At 46.3% G+C, this 16,079-nt stretch overlaps 1 protein-coding gene across 15 annotated transcripts in view; it reads left to right on the top strand.

Moving 5' to 3' along the window:
• AMBRA1 (autophagy and beclin 1 regulator 1) overlaps nucleotides 1-16,079 on the top strand; it is a 177,809-nt gene that overhangs the window by 149,915 nt on the left and 11,815 nt on the right. For all 15 annotated transcript variants that reach the window (XM_073808864.1, XM_073808859.1, XM_073808860.1 and 12 more), the window contains one exon: nucleotides 9,976-10,115. In XM_073808864.1, the coding sequence (XP_073664965.1) occupies nucleotides 9,976-10,115 (140 nt within the window). The remainder of the gene's footprint in view (nucleotides 1-9,975; nucleotides 10,116-16,079) is intronic.

The following is a 16,079-nucleotide window of genomic DNA, read 5'->3' as shown; positions in this document are numbered from 1 at the left end:
GGTGTTTGTGTTCTATCTCCTATAAAACTCTTAGCTTTTTGGCTGTCCGTGCTTCACCTCCCATTTTTCTCAGCTGTTGTTGCTTTACAGGGTTCTCCCTTGAATATCTCAATGTGCTGAATTATTTTCTTCCCCACGTTGAGTTTAATTATTATCCTTGTTTCTAGGATCTAGGGTCCTCAGATATTTCCCTTCTCTGCTTACTAAGGCTAGGCTTAGTCTTCCCAATTTTAGTATCATTGGCAAATCAGGAAAAATAAGACTAGGCACATATTTTATCTCCCCCTTCCGTCTGTCGATTCGAGGCTCTTCCAGGCTGAATATGCTACTATCTCTGCCTCAGGGTCTTATGTGCCATCTGACTCCCTCACACTTGAGCCAGTAGGACTTTTTGTTAATTTCTGTTTGGTCTTTAAGTTAGACATTTAAAGATTGCTGAGCTGAAGTTTTGCTGAATTCTCAAAACACTAAACTGCCTGAGTTTTCTCTCTGCTTTCATTTTCTAATTGGAACAAGGCACAATATTGTAGCAGAAAACTGCAATTAATTTTCTAAAATTATGGTAACTTACACAATGTAATAACTTTGGTTGTAACCAAGTGAAAGCATAATAACATAAATATAAAATTACTAATGAAACCAGAAATAGTCATATAGCAAACTATGCCTCCAGTTTGTAATAAGTGCTGTTTTACCTAGGAATGGGGGCAAACGTCAGCGGTCGAGGTGTGGGTGTAGGTGGGGAGGCAGTGCTGGGGCAGTTTGGGCAGAAGTGATGGACAAGGGACTTGGGTGGGAGAAGAAGCCCTAGGACAGAAAGCAGTTTAGCTCTCCTTTCTTCATGAGACAGCATTGTGCTCTTTAAGGCCAAGCCTCAAACATCAATACTTAAGGGTCAATTTTATTGAAAGCTTTTTCTCTGTGGCTATGCGGTGAAACTGTATTCAAGGGTTGAGCAACTATTACCCAGACAGATTGTTAGTTTGGAGGGGGTGTTGGAAAGAAAGCCTGCCCCTCCCTCCCTCCACCCCTCTCTCTCCCCCCTCTTCTCCCCCCTCTTCCTTTTTTCTCTCCCGCCTCCCCCAACCCCTTCTTGACCCTGAGAGTTCTGCTCTTCAGTAGTGGATAGTCCCCTTGTATACCTTCTCCCTCTAGAGCTCCAGCTCTAAAGATATGCATCCCCTTCATTCTCAGTAGGTCCTAGGCAGCTGGAAAAGGAAGCAGATTTTTTTTAGACCTACAACCTACTTATATCTAACTGGCCAGTAGTTCTCAATGTGTATTCCCCGGGACTAAGTCAGCATCATCAGGGAACTTAATAGAAATGCAGCTTCTCAGCCCTGTCCCAGAGCTGCTGAATCAGAAGCTCTGAGGGTAGGGCCCAGCCATCCTTGTTTTACCAAGCCCTCCAGTTGAGTCTGCATGCTGAGTCAAGATTGAGAACCAATCATCAACTGCATGGGGATCCCAATTAGACCTCACCTGTCAGTATAGCTTTGTCGTTTTCTTTTTTGCTCTCACCTTGTCTCTGGAATCTCATCTGGTTTATTTCTATGGCTCCTTTAACCAGATCTTTCATATACTTTCAGGAAGTTGAGAAATTGATGAGTACCTCCTGCCCTTAGCATTTCTGGATATGCTAGCATCCTAGTGATGGTACTTTAAAGACTAATGCTGTGGAGACTTTTTCCCAATTCTAATTAAAATTCTTGCCTGCCCACAGTTGACTTTGTTGAGGCTCTTAACCGTGATCCCATTCCTGTTTGCCTTCGTGCTATAGAATACAGAGATTCTTAGGCTTAAAAAGTGAGAAGAAATATCTTTCTCTCCAGGACCTTTCCCATCTGAAGGTGTAGTTCTTGAGTTCCTTTTTCCAACATTCAACTCACTGTTATCCTTGGATGGAAGATGTCGCTGTGGTACCCATTAATGGATATCTTAGTGTCACCCTAGTTATAAAGAAACATTAGTTGGCTTTCTTTATTTCATACCATTTCATAGCCATCTTCACAGAACAGCCTAGTGATGACTGATTATTATTATTATAAGTTCATTAAAATGAACCACAGAAAAGGCTTGGTGTCCAGAGTACTCAAATTAGTCATAACTAAATTGTAGCTTAGACCCTGGGTCGGGATGGGTAGCCAGCTCTGCCAGCACTGACCAGCATTATGTAACTAACATGCATAGGCTCTTTTGGCTTGTCCTATCTCCATTCTTCAACATATAATCTTTACTGTGGCTTACTCCTTGCCCTGAATTTAGCCTGTGGTCAAATCCAGTCATCAGTACTTCCTAGATTCTAAAAGTTTGGTTTTCAAGAGTGACCTAGAGGGCTTCCCTGGTGGCGCAGTGGTTAAGAATCCATCTGCCAATGCAGGGGACACGGGTTCGAGCCCTGGTGCGGGAAGATCCCACATCCTGCAGAGCAGCTAAGCCCGTGTGCCACAACTACTGAGGCTGTGCTCTAGAGCCCGTGAGCCACAACTACTGAGCCCACGTGCTACAACTTCTGAGCCTGCACTCTAGAGCCCGCGAGCCACAACTACTGAGCCTGCGTGCTACAGCTACTGAAGCCCGCGCGCCTAGAGCCCATGCTCCGCAGCAAGAAAAGCCACCGCAATGAGAAGGCCATGCACCGCAATGAGGAGTAGCCCCTGCTCACCGCAGCTAGAGAAAAGCCTGCGCACAACAACAAAGACCCAATGCAGCCCAAAAAAAAAAAAAGTGACCTAGAACTCTAGTTCAATCCAGAGTATTCTCCAGCAATCTAAGGGAACTGAGCTGCTTCTTAATCTTGTCTGGGCTTGGGAGTGGCAAAAACCAAAAATAAAGATATTTTATTTTTGTATCCTTGAAGGGTACTATTTCTTCAAGGGGAGATTGGGATAAAAGAGAGACAGCTTTGTTGTCAGAAATGATTTACTCCTTCCTAAGATTTTGTCCTCATTAATTTTCTTAAAGCTGCTTGTCAGTTGATTAAAAGCTGCTCCCGCTGCAATTATCTTAAAGTTGAGTTCTGAGATGTGGTACAAAGCATCTATCCTCAAAAAGTTCCTTTCTTCAGCATGTTGTAGGAAAGGGGGAGGAGGTATGAGAGAAGTCAGGGGTGTCTCTGATGCAGTTTGTCAGAGAAGGGAGGGGGCAAAATAAAAAATTAAAAATAACGTTAGAGCTACAATCAAAGCCATTAATTTAGGCGAATTTTTCCATGACAGATTCATCTGACTTTGATGCTTTCTTTCCTCCATGGCTTTTTAGTAGAGCACAATCTATGCTGCATTTTATTATTTTCACTCAGCAAAATTTTATTGCACCCCTACCCTGGGCCAGGTACTTTGCTAGGTCTGGGAATACAATGAACAGAATGGATCTGGACCTTGCTCTCCTGATGCATACGTGCTGGACACCTGGCTTCTTAATGGGTCTTTTCACTGCTATATCCCCAGCCTTCACTGTGCTTGGCACACAGGAGGCGCTCAGCATTCATTCTGGGAATATGTCGCTTTGAAATCTTGTGTGCTGTGTATTCCCTGCACGTACATGAACACACACCCCTACTCACCAGCACCATCAGTGTGCCTAGCATGTGCCTCAGGAAATGGTAATTAAACATAAGTATTAGATATAATTCTTATGAAAATACAGAGTGTCTTGCTAATGACCACAGTTCTGCCCAGTATCAGTGAGTTTCTCAGGGTTCCAGTCACAGCACTGAGAAATGGTGAAGAGATTCCCAGTGGCTGTTTCAGAAGTGAAAGACAAAACATTTTGTTTTTTAAGAATTGGTGGGAGAGGCTTCCCTGGTGGCGCAGTGGTTGAGAATCCGCCTGCCAATGCAGGTGACACGGGTTCCATCCCTGGTCCGGGAAGATCCCACATGCCGCAGAACAACTAAGCCCTTGTGCCACAACTGCTGAGCCTGTGCTCTAGAGCCCGTGAGCCACAACTGCTGAGCCCACGTGCCACAACTACTGAAGCCTGCGCACCTAGAGCCCATGCTCCACAATGAGAAGCCTGCGCACTGCAACGGAGAGTAGCCCTCGCTCGCTGCAACTAGAGAAAGCCCGCGCGCAGCAACGAAGACCCAACACAGCCAAAAATAAATAAATAAAATACATAAATTTATTTAAAAAAAAAGAATTGGTAGGAGAACCAAATTCTGCATTTGTAGAAGCTGAAGGTATTTTATTGTAACCCCCGTCCTGAGCTTTCTTCTTTCAAAAAAATATGGATCAAGTAAAGTGTGTGAATATATTGAAAGGCTCCCTTATCTGAGCTGAGTATCTAGAACAACTACTTATTTGGCCATTTCCTTTGAGATTTAGAAAACTGAGGAAGTTCAAGAACTTGTACTGTGCACAGAGGTGTGGGCACAGGAGGAAGCAATTATTTTAACTTCTGGGAGTTCCAGGAGCGTTGAGTGCCTTGGTATTCGATTCAGCACAGAAGTAGATCCCTCAGCTGAAGTAATCTCTGTGCTTCAATCCTAATAGCCAGAGATGGACTTTGGAAAGCATCAGGCCGATTGAAAAATAAAATTCTTGTTCTCTGACTGTCCTTGGGATCTCTTTGAGGGGAACAGGTGAATAAGACACAGTCTGTAGGTCTCAACAAATCACAGGAGATTGGCTGGAAATGACTACAAGGCATCAGGTTATCAGGAACAGAGGAGGGCAACAAGTTCCCAAGAGATAAGAAAAGGAGCTGTTTGCGCTTCTTTTCTGCTGGGGGAGCTTTGGTTTAAACAAGAGTGTTCTAGGCAGATTTGTTCCTGCTTCAACTGAACAAAGAGTCTGGAAAGTAAAGTGACTTGGTATTCCGATTTTTGTTTTTAAATAACCACTTTAAAATCAACATTCTATGAGTTCTAAACTCCAAAGTAGAATATAAAGAAGGCTTAGAGACAGTAAAAGAAATTAAAGGTTCTGAGAAACAATCACATTTTCCTAGGGATGAAGAAACTCCAGTAATTGATGAATCTAAGCAAATCAACCCAAAAGAAAAAAAGGATGACCGTAGTATCCTTCCCCCTGCCTGTTTTGGGATGTGTGCATTTCTCAGCCTGTGACAAGAAGTGTAGCCATCCATTTCCAATGAAAAGGTCAGCTGTCTCTCAGCATCTGCTTTCCACTGATTTTTTTTCCTCTTTCCAGAGAGTTAATTCTCCTCTAGTAACCCTCTCTAAAAGCTTAAAGCCTCCCTTGATTCTCATCACGACCCAGAAGGCATTTCTCCTCCTCACAAGTCCTTTCTTCCTCAAAGCCCGTTTGGCTTGCGACTTCTCTCATGGTCCTTCTGGCTGGCCTCAGTTTCCAGTTGTCCTCTTCCTTCAGCCAGCTTTCATTGTCTTGGTTAAAACAAGGGAGATCTGCCGACCACACTTGACCTCTTGCCACAGTGGCAAGGTTCCAGCTTTTAAGGATAATGAGATTCCCAAATGTAAACAAGAAAACCGCAAAGTTTTTTTTCTTTTAGCTTCTTATTTGGGCTGATCTGAGCAATGCAGTTTGCTACTTGGACTAATGGTGTGAGCTTTATTAACATGTGGTAGAAAAGAAAGCATCTTGTTGAGGGCAGCAATACATTTTTCCTCTAAATTTTAGAAGGATGGAGAGGAAGGTTTCCCACTGAGTTCCCCTGGCTACCTCTCGTTCTTTTCCTGTCTATCTTTGAACAAGAAACAAGACGCTTTTAGTTTTGACCTGGGAACTGTTTTCTTTTGTTCCTACTTCCTATTAGAGACTTTGAGGGATAGAGGCAAGTGGTACAAGAGATTGTCTTGGACCCCTGAAGTAGAGGAATTACCTTCTCCCACTCCTTAGAACTGTAAAGATCTTGGTGACCTGACTCATTCCCTATTGACATGCTGAGACTGCACTGACTCTAAAAAATTCGTTCCTTCTAGCTCATTGATCCCAATTCCCTTCACAGATGTTAGACAGAAATGAGAGCAGCCTGCCTGGGGAGGGGGGTTTCTGTCAGCATTTGTCATCTACCAGGGAATAGCTGCCCTGGAGACAGATTGAAACCAGGCCTCTGCAAACATGAATCAGCAGCCAGGTTTTGTATCCAACCCCACAAAGGGACCCCAGAACCTGATAATCCTCCTCCAGTATAATGGAGTTTGGTGGTGTAGCTTCATAAGGTGTCACTTTTGTCAGAGAGGGGGAGGCATTTTTGGCAGGTCCCCGGCTTTGTCCTTAACATCTGACAGGGAGCTTCTGGGCACCTGACTAGCGTTAAGGAAGGTTTTACTGGAGATATATTTGGAGTGCCTTAAAATAAAGACCAGAGCTTCCTTTACCGTCTCGGATCTTCGTTCTTGTCAGTGCTGATGAACTTTGGGTTTATGGAGCCAGCCCCCATTGAAATCTGGGAGGAGGCTCACAGATCACCCAGTCACTGGGTTGGAAAGACTGATGGCTGAAACCATAAATGGTTTGGGAGTAGCCAGAGCTATAGCCATCTGTCAGCATTGGGGAACTTGTTGCCCAGTATTGTCTTGTCTCTAGGGCTAATTGTGAGGAGTAGTTCCTGTCCGTGAGGTACTTTCAGAGCTGTTAAACTGCGGCCAGAGAAAGGAATGGAAACTACACCTCTGGGTGGTTTTCCAAATGGGCCAGATTCTCATTCCTCTAGGGTCCTTTCATTCCAGGCATGTGTGAAATAGGAACATTGGATCAGATGACCTCTCAGAACCTGTAAATCAGTGATCCTACCCATCCTGCATCCTCTGTGTCATCTCCTTCCTTCTCACCCCCACATTAGAGTGTGATAAGTAAGCAAGTGCTTATCAGGAGTTCTGGAGGCTACTGATCTTCACGTGGCATTTTCTGGCTTCCTGCCACAAAGCAGGATTTAGCCTAATACCCAAACACTGGAGGAGATGGGCTCTTGGAAGCTGCCCTTTCAACACTGTTTAAGGACTTGGGCAGGGTGGGGAGCTGCCAGAGTCGGAGGACAAATCGATACCCCATGACTCCTATAGCCATGGAGGTTGTGAATATCTGTGCAGCAAGGTCTAGGGGGTCTCAGCCTTTAGTTACTTCTCTCCAGTTGCTCTGACCTTGTCTCACCTAAGCTGGGTCACCCATCATACTGGCTTCTTGATGGTTTTGTCCCCAGAGCAAATTCCTGTACTTAGAAGCAAATTGATAGTGTTTGCTTGTTAATCCCTCTGCAGCAACAGACTATAAAAGGTAAATTTGTGACATGTGAGAGGCTTTGTTTGCTTCTTTCCTGGTCTGGAACATTTCTAGAAAAGAGTCCTTATTCTTGTGAGACCACGGTCAAAACACTCAGCGCAACCTCAAAGCATTTGATTTACTAACTGCATTGTCTCCCTTCTTGCAAGACCACTTTCTCTGGCCCTCCTGGCCCATTGCCTGCAATAATGAATCATTATGATTTTAGGGGAGACTCTTGTGAATCCCATTAGAACTGCCACAGGCTCCCCTCATCCAACCCACTGAAATTAACACACATCCCTTCTGAACTCTGGGTGTATCCCCAACTTACATTATCTGACCTTTGGGAGAAGAAAAATTTAACAGATTAAGTGATCCCAGCCACAGTTGTCTGATCACAGCCACTTTGTCCTTTTGATTTGTATATCAAGTCATATTTAACCATATAGCCGATAGGTTGGACAGAAACCATGGATTATCTTCTGGAAAAGTGAAAACCTCTGTGAGAAAGGATGAAGGCCCCACACCCATCCCCTGACCTGAAGGAAAAGTGTTGATTAGGTACAAAGGGGAAAAGACTGGCATTGCCATCTCTGTGGACAGTCAGCCAGTAGTGAGGCCGATGGAGAGGAGTATCCATGAATTCATTCCAGGCTCCTGCCAGGTATGTACGTGTAAGGAAGGGATTATCCAAAAGTCAGGCAAGCATGTTCTGGATGACTAGTTTAGAAATTCATAAACTTCATTGGGCTCTTTTTCAGTAGTCTCCTCAGACCAAAGATTTAAGGAGCCCTGGTTAATTCTTAAATTTGGAGTTGAGTAAGATGGGGAGGACATAGGAGGTAGGAGGTTCTTAAGGCAGCAGCAGCCATGGGGCAGTCTGTCTTATGCCTCAAACCAGAGCCAGTTCCATATTTGCAACAGACCCATTCGACCTCAGGACCATAACAGGGCTGTTCCAGCAGTGTGCTATAAGCTGCCCAGGCACATTTCTCAGCACCACAAAGCTGGGGGATTTTTATAACAGGATTCTCTGTGTGTGTGTCATTACATCGAGCACACGTGCCGCTGTCTTCTCTAGTCCAGAGGCTGTCCTGGTAAAGGCCTTTCAGATAGCTACCCAAGGCACATGAACAAGTTCCCAAATGCAGGACTTCTTATCACTTGATTTCTGTAGATGGCGTGGACTCTTAGCTCAGTATTTACCTTTTTGGGGGAGCAGGGTCTCTCATCAGGATAATCAGAAAAATAATTATTATTATACTGACCTAAATTCATTTTTTAATATTACTTTCTAAATCACATTCTCATTTGTTCTCTCATGTTTTTCCCTTCCATCAACCCTTAGGTAAAGGGTTAAAGGTAAAGACAGATGAAGTTCATCCTTATTTTATAAAAACCTGAAGAGGCTAAAAGAGAAAACATTGTATTGACTAAAACTCCAGTTTATAGATTCTCAGCCTCACGTCCTTTTCATAGGGCCTGATGACGTGTTTTTCTTGCAGGTTCATGGTAATAATAACAAGAGTTACCATTTATGAGCTTGCACCACATCAGGCATTTATATACATCATTTCTTTTAATCTCTCCTATTATTTGAGTGTTGGTGCTGTCTCTTTTTTTTTTTTTTTTTTCTTGGCGGTACGCGGGCCTCTCACTGTTGTGGCCTCTCCCGCTGCGGAGCACAGGCTCTGGACACGCAGGCTCAGCGGCCATGGCTCACGGGCCCAGCTGCTCCGTGGCATGTGGGATCTTCCCGGACCGGGGCACGAACCTATGTCCCCTGCATCGGCCGGCGGACTCCCAACCACTGCGCCACCAGGGAAGCCCGGTGCTGTCTCTTTTTAAACTGAGATCCAGAGAAGTTGTTACGCAGTGACGCCAGGACTCAAACCCAGATCTTTCTAACTCTTAAATTATGCCCTTCATTCTTCCACTGCCCTGCCCCTGTCTCTGACTAAAGTTGATTCTGGAACATTGTGTAGTTCAGTAGCCAGATATCACCTTCAGCCCAACCTGAGACAAGCTAAGCTGCCCCCTGAGAAAATAGTAGCTTTGGAAAGATGTAGACTAATGAAAGGAGACTCCCTTTGATAAATGGAACTGATCTGTTTAATGGTGATTTATATAAGCTAGAAAGAAATCATATACATGTGTGTTCAAGATTCCCATCTGCCCTGCTTCCTACATCTTATTGCACCTTTTAGGTTTCCTTAACAATAGCAGTTTTAACATTGCTTTTAATTAGATGAATTAAGAATGTTCTTTGATGTTATCACCCCCTCCCGCCCCCCTATCACCTTCAGTTCCCCATTGCAGTGAAGAGTGCTGTGATTTCCATGGTAACAGGACTACCAGTGGAGGTTGGCTCTCACTGGTTGGTCTGGTCAGAGGAAAGTTTGGGGCAGTCCTTCCTGGTGTGCTAGGCTCTGCATGGGGCTTTCCAGGGGGTTACCTTAAAAGTAATGAAGTGAGAAATGTTAAAGGCTGTGAGGAGAGCATAGTGAAGCTTCATGCAGAAGGGTCCAAGTATGCCCCTGGTATTTCCTGACAGTCCTTAGCCCTCACCTGAAGTAAGAGGGTCCCACCCTCCCCTGTGCTTCCCCAAGTTCTCAGATATATGTTAAGAGTCATCCCATTCCCAGTCCAACCATCTCGTTTCTTCCCTGTGGTTAACTTGCTTTAGGCTATAGGAGGGACTTTGTTCCCCTTGGATTTTGTTATTCTTGGTAACAGACTGTTTCTCCTCCCATTCTCTTTTCTTCCCTATTTTTTCCTCACCCAGAGAGTTTTCAACGTCCTTTATCCCATGCCTGCTGACCAGCGGAGACATGTCAGCATCAATTCTGCCCGGTGGCTGCCCGAGCCAGGGCTCGGCCTGGCCTATGGTACCAACAAAGGAGACCTGGTGATCTGCCGACCAGAGTGAGTGGCTCAAGGGGCTGGCGGGGTGGGGACTCAGGGGGTCATCCAGGCTGAGGACTGGAGTCATCAGCATTCACCTGTGGATCTGGCCAGTGAGGTGGGGTCTTTTTTTTTTTGGAATTTTATTTATTTTTTTATACAGCAGGTTCTTATTAGTTATCCATTTTATATGTATTAGTGTATATATGTCAGTCCCAATGTCCCAATTCATCACACCACCACCACCACCACCCCCGCTGAGGTGGGGTCTTCTAGATGGGAAATTCGAATTCTGCTAGAGCCTGACTCGTTCTCGGCGTCACTCCTCAAAGTGTCCTTTTCACCTAGGGGATGGTAAGGTTAGCTCTCCATTCCAAAAATCTTCAAAAGACTGGTATAGTTATTAGGTGTTTTTAAATCTAAGGCAGTATTTTTTTTTCTTTGTTTTCCCTCGTTCTCTGGTTTCCTAGTGATAGTAAAGTTTCCCTGCAGGCAAAAGCATAGATATCAAAGATTCTTTTCTAAACCCTTTTTGAAAAATTCAACAGGTGGTCTCAGGTTTGTGTAAATGCCATAGACATTAACTTAAGAAACAAAATTGGAAATAGAATATTGTTAAAGCCCTAATTTGTCAAGCTACGGATCTCTGACAGCCTGGCTCTGTCTGTGTCCTGCCTGTTTTCCTTTCTGCTTGGGGTTCTGGCTCATAATAGTGAAGGCAGATTGAAAAGCTTAGTTTAGAATAAAAATGATAATTAACTGGTCTTGATTGAAGTAGGGGGTAGGAGGCGACAGGGAACCAAAGCATCTCTGTCTTAAGTCCTGATGACACCCGCTTCTCCCCTTCCTCTGGCTTTTTGGAGGAGAGAGGTCTGTTCAGGCATCCTTTCACTCAAGACCCTGGGAATCAGCCAGGTCTGTCATCAATTTCCAGACCCAGCCAGGTGGGGAGAGTGAAACTCTGTACTTCAATGCAGATCAGGCTGATTGCTGCGTGGGCTACTGCGGGGTTCCAGCCGACTAAATGCCACTTCTGCCTCCAGGCCATCCTAATGTTGTCCTTCACTTGGTGCAGAGTCTTCTCCAAGGGTAGCCTGCAGATCACAGAACACGCACAGTGTGGCTGGTCTGGTAGGGTCTCTGGCTGCTGGGAGTGTCCATGTTGCCTTTTGATAGGGCCCTTGGTGATTTTTCCTAAAGTGTGTATTTGGGTCAGTTCTTGTGGCCTGGTAGGTGACTGGTGATTGAGCCCTTGTCAGCTGAGCTAGGTCGGTGGCCCAGGAGAAAGAAAACCTGGTTCTGATGACAGCTCTTTTATTCCACCTAGAATTTTCGGAGCCCCTTCCAAAGAGAAGCTGCTGTCTCAGCCTGACCTAGTCAAGCTGCTCTTAGAGCTGGGAGACTGCTTGATTCTGCCAGCTACACTCTCTTCAGACTCAGTGTCCACAGAGCCCCTTTCACTAGCTCCTGGTGCCTCTCCAGAACACAGCCTGCCTCTTTCATGACTGTGCTACTGTTAACCCAGGTGCTTTATCTGTCCATTTCTGCCCTCCCCGCAGCCTGTCCGTAGTCTCAGGATCAGTCTTCCCTGAACGATTTCTTTTTCCCCAAAGCACATTATCTTACCTCTTCCTCTTTTCTTAGAAATTCATAAGAGGACTCTAATAGGCATCTTTCCCAAAACTGGAAAAGAATTCTGGATTATAATTTCACTCTTACCAACACTGTAGTTACAGGCCTTTCTTCCCCTGTTTCTCCAAGACAGCCTTCCTTAGCATTGTTGTCTTGTCCCTGGCTCCAGCTACTAACCTTTGTCCCAACCAGACTCCCAGCCCCTTCTCTTGCAAAAGCGATCTGCTCTTACAGAGGCAGTGTCTCTGCTCCCAATTTGTCGTGGCCCCACAAGGCTTTTATGTCTACAACCCCAGCCTACATACTTGGTGTGAGTCACAGACATCTCAGCCAGACATGAAGCTGGCTTTGGCCTCTCTTTTCTCCCCATATGTCATCTTCAGCATCCACCGTCTCAGCAAGCTGGAGCCGTCTTGAGCTGCCTGGGGAATTCTCTTACCCACCAGCAACTCAAATCTCTTCCATGACAAGATAGCACTAATGGGCTTCCCTGGTGGCGCAGTGGTTGAGAGTCTGCCTGCCGATGCAGGGGACACGGGTTCGTGCCCCGCTCCGGGAAGATCCTACATGCCGCGGAGCGGCTGGGCCCGTGAGCCATGGCCACTGAGCCTGCGCGTCCGGAGCCTGTGCTCTGCAATGAGAGAGGCCACAACAGTGAGAGGCCCGCATACCACAAAAAAAAAAAGAAAAAAGATAACACTAATGTTTGACACAGCGAACAGCACCGCATCACAGACCAAGTTGTGTTGGACTCAGAGCTAGTTGAGCCTGCCTTTTTGGTGTTGCTGTTTCTTCTGATTTCTTGGGTCGTGTGGGTAAATGCCCCATGCCTTAGGGCCAGTGTTTAAGGGTACCATATAAAATTAAGATGGACATGACTTTGTCCCAAGTTGTCCAAAGCTTCTCCAGTTCTCAGTCACCTTCATTTCTGTACTTTAGGCAGGAAATACTATGAAAAATATTCAGGTAAGTAAGTTTAGACTCACCCGAGGTCTCCCAGCAGATCAGTGACAAAATGAGCCTTCCCAGTTTTCCGATCCAGAGCTCTTTTCTGTAGCTGATTCTTAACGTTTTTTCAATCAAAAACCCCTTTAGAATTCCGACGAAAGCAACATACTCTCTTCCACAGAAGAATATACCGCAAGAACACACCATTTTGTAACTCTTTTAAGACCTCAGGTGAAGAATATAGCTCTAGATCATGTTGAGGCATTTAAGTGGGTCAGGTGATTGATGCAGTGGGAAATGAGAGAGGATAAGTGAGAACATGTACATCTTTTTTAACAGTCTCTGAGTGATCTCCGGCTTCGAACGAGGAGAACAAATAAATAGGGAAGTAGAAGCTCAGGGTTGTTGCCTGCTGCCTGGCCCTGCGTGATGCAGCTCCCTGGCACACCCATTCCCAAGGGCACATGAGCCAGCCAGCCAGCCAGCTGGGCCAAGATTACAGCCCTCCCTCCAAAACAGGTGGTTGTCTGCCTTTGTCTCAGGCACAGGCAGCTTTACCACATTTTGTGCTTTCAATCCTGTTCTTGATTTTTCCTCCATTGTCTTAGCCTTGGCACGCTCTCCAAGCACAAAGACAGAGGTAACAAGCTCCTTGGGCATCTCTTGAAGGTATTAAAACCCCACTTGACAGTAGAAAAAAGCCTAAGGAAACACTCCATCTCTCCAGGCACAGAAATTCTTAGGACAGGTGAGGAGATGGACCACTGGCCCTTCCACCCATATACAGAGCCATTTCAGTGGCTGATAGCCTGGTGTCCCCCCCGCTCCCAGCAGTGAGATGCTCCTTTCTCCTTTGCTCTGCTCTCTGACCCGCCACCCCTCCCAAGCTGCTCCTGTGCCTCTGGCTGTCCGCCAGCCCAGCCAGCCCCCCAACCAGTAACCAGGGTGGGTATGAAGTGCCAGATTGATATGAGGGGCTGCTTGCTCACTTCCGTCTCATAGATCAGCCCTACAAACGGCGGGGTGGGGAGGTGCTGGGAAGACCTCTGAGAGTCAGCTCAGAAGACAGAATTCAGAGACTCATGTCAGAAGAAAAGTAGGCTGGGGGGAATTCCCTGGTGGTCCAGAAGTTAGGACTCGGTGCTTTCACTGCCGAGGAGGGCAGTTCTGTGTGAGAGCGTTTTCACCACCGAGGAAGCCAGACTGGCTCTTAGCTGTGTTCAGGGAGCCCCAAGGGTCCCAGCTGTGAGGAGTCACTGAACCAAGCCCAGAAGCACAGCTCACAGAGGCTGTTGAAGGAAGCCAGGAAGGCTGACCCTGACTGGCCTTCTCATTCTTCTTCACCCCTCTGTGTGTTTGTCTAGCTTCCAGGAAGAACCTAGAGCAAACAGTGGTGACTCATTCATCCTCCCTAAGGTCCAAGGAGGAAGGAGAGGGTTGGGACTGTTCTTTAGCTTACAGATGGAAATAAGCAACACTGAATATTGAACACTTAGAGTTTCATTAGCCAGAGGAGGGTATCTTCAACTCTGTTCCTTGGTACAGTGCCTGGAATTTCAACCAAATCCATGAGCTTGTTGTACTCAAGCTGGTCTGACCATAGAAGGTAGAACAAATCATGGCTGGAATTGGACCTCTTGGTGGGGAGTAGAGAGGATTGGGGTCGGGGGCGGGGGGAGAATGGAATAGGATGTTGATAGCCTCCGTCACTCCTGTTCTGTTTGGCAGTTGATATCCTCAGTAAGTGGCCAGAGTTCATAGCCTGGAGCTGATGGCGCATGCTGCCAGATGGAAAGTGTTGGAGGGACTCTTTGACCATCAGCGTCATGCTGGCAGTCGCAGCTCAGAGAGTGTGCCTTCAGGTGGCCTTTTCTCTGAGATGGGAAGGAAGGTGCCTGGTCACGCAATACATGGTTTGGTATAGGTTTGGTGTGAGCAGTTTGTTGTCACTAACCAGCCCTGGGTAGCAGGAATTACAGACAAAGGATTTGGCGGGGACCCACGTGGTATTGCCACCTGTCAATAAATCTTGACAAGTTCGTAAATCAGAGACTCCCTGGCAGCTGGCTTCATGTGGTGCCTCATGCAGCCAAGATTTGCTCATCAAAAATTGCAGTGGTGGCTTTGTTTTCTGGGGGCCTCTGCTTTTGTTTCTGGTCATTTGCCTCTTCCCTCACGTAAGGTCTTCTCTCACCTCTGCTCTCCAATGCCCTGTTGTTCTCAGACAACCCTCACAAAAATAGCTGAGTATCTGGTGACTCAGCTCCCTGTGGTCTCGAGGAGAAACAGCAGCTCGCTGAGATCCAGGAAACATGGCCCGCCACCTCCTGTGTGGCTGTGGGAGTGGCGGTGGCGGAGATTCGGGTTGAGGTGTCCCGGCTCAGGGTGCTGACCTCAGTCCTGGCCCCCGGGCTGACCGCAGGTGTTGTTACCCTGAACTTTAATTCTTTATTGATGTTCTTTCAGAGGGCTCGTCTGAAGATCACACCAAATCTGCCCTCTAAGAGGAGTTGGGAGGGGTTTAGTCCAGAACAGGGAGAGGAAGAGTACTTTTGTTTGGCTGTGGCTCTTTCCCACAGGTAAAGCCTAATCCCCAGAATCTTAGTGCCCCTCTAGTGATGGATTTGGGGTCCCAGTGCCTAGGCCCGTTTCCTTTCACCTGAGGTAGCACAGCCTCCTGACATGCAGTCGCTCACCATGCAGGCCCCATCAGGCCCCTGCCCTATCCAATCCTCACATTTAGGAAGGAATCACCTTACGTCACCCCCCCACAACTCATCTTTTCCTGGCTAATCCTCACAACCCACTGACTTTCATTTGTTTGCTCTTTATTGAAGAAGTTCTGTCGTTAAAGGAAGGTGACCTCAGCCTCTAGGTTAAAAAGCTGGCTTCCGTTGGAGCTTTTCTTAGTCAGCTCAAGACGGGGTGGCTTAATCACCAGAAATTTATTTTCTACCATCTGGAAGCTAGAAGTCTGAGATCAGGTGCTGGCATGGTTGAGTTCTGGTGAGGACTCCTTTCCTGGCTTGCAGACAGCCACCTTCTCACTGTGTCCTCACATGATGGAGAAAGAGAATAAGATCTCTCTCTCTCCTTATAAGGCCAGAGTCCTTTTGGGTTAGGGTCCCAGTCTTATGACTTCATTTAACCTTAATTACCTTCTAAAGACCCTATCTCCAGATACAGTCACTTTGGGGGTAGGGTTTCAACATGTGAATTTGTGGGGGATTCAGTCTATAGCAGAGCTCTTCAAGCACATGTGCATGCCCTGTCCCTCTTAGGAGCAGAGCTAGCTTTTTTGAGTATCTCCTACAATCTCTACATAGACACTGGAGTTCTCATCAAAGGGCTCAAAGACAGCTGTTTCCCAACTCTTATCCCTCTTCCTTCACCACCGTCAGCAGC

This window comes from Tursiops truncatus, chromosome 8, assembly GCF_011762595.2.
Source record: "Tursiops truncatus isolate mTurTru1 chromosome 8, mTurTru1.mat.Y, whole genome shotgun sequence".
Classification (NCBI taxonomy): Eukaryota; Metazoa; Chordata; class Mammalia; order Artiodactyla; family Delphinidae; genus Tursiops; species Tursiops truncatus.
This window is presented reverse-complemented; position numbering and strand designations above follow the sequence as displayed.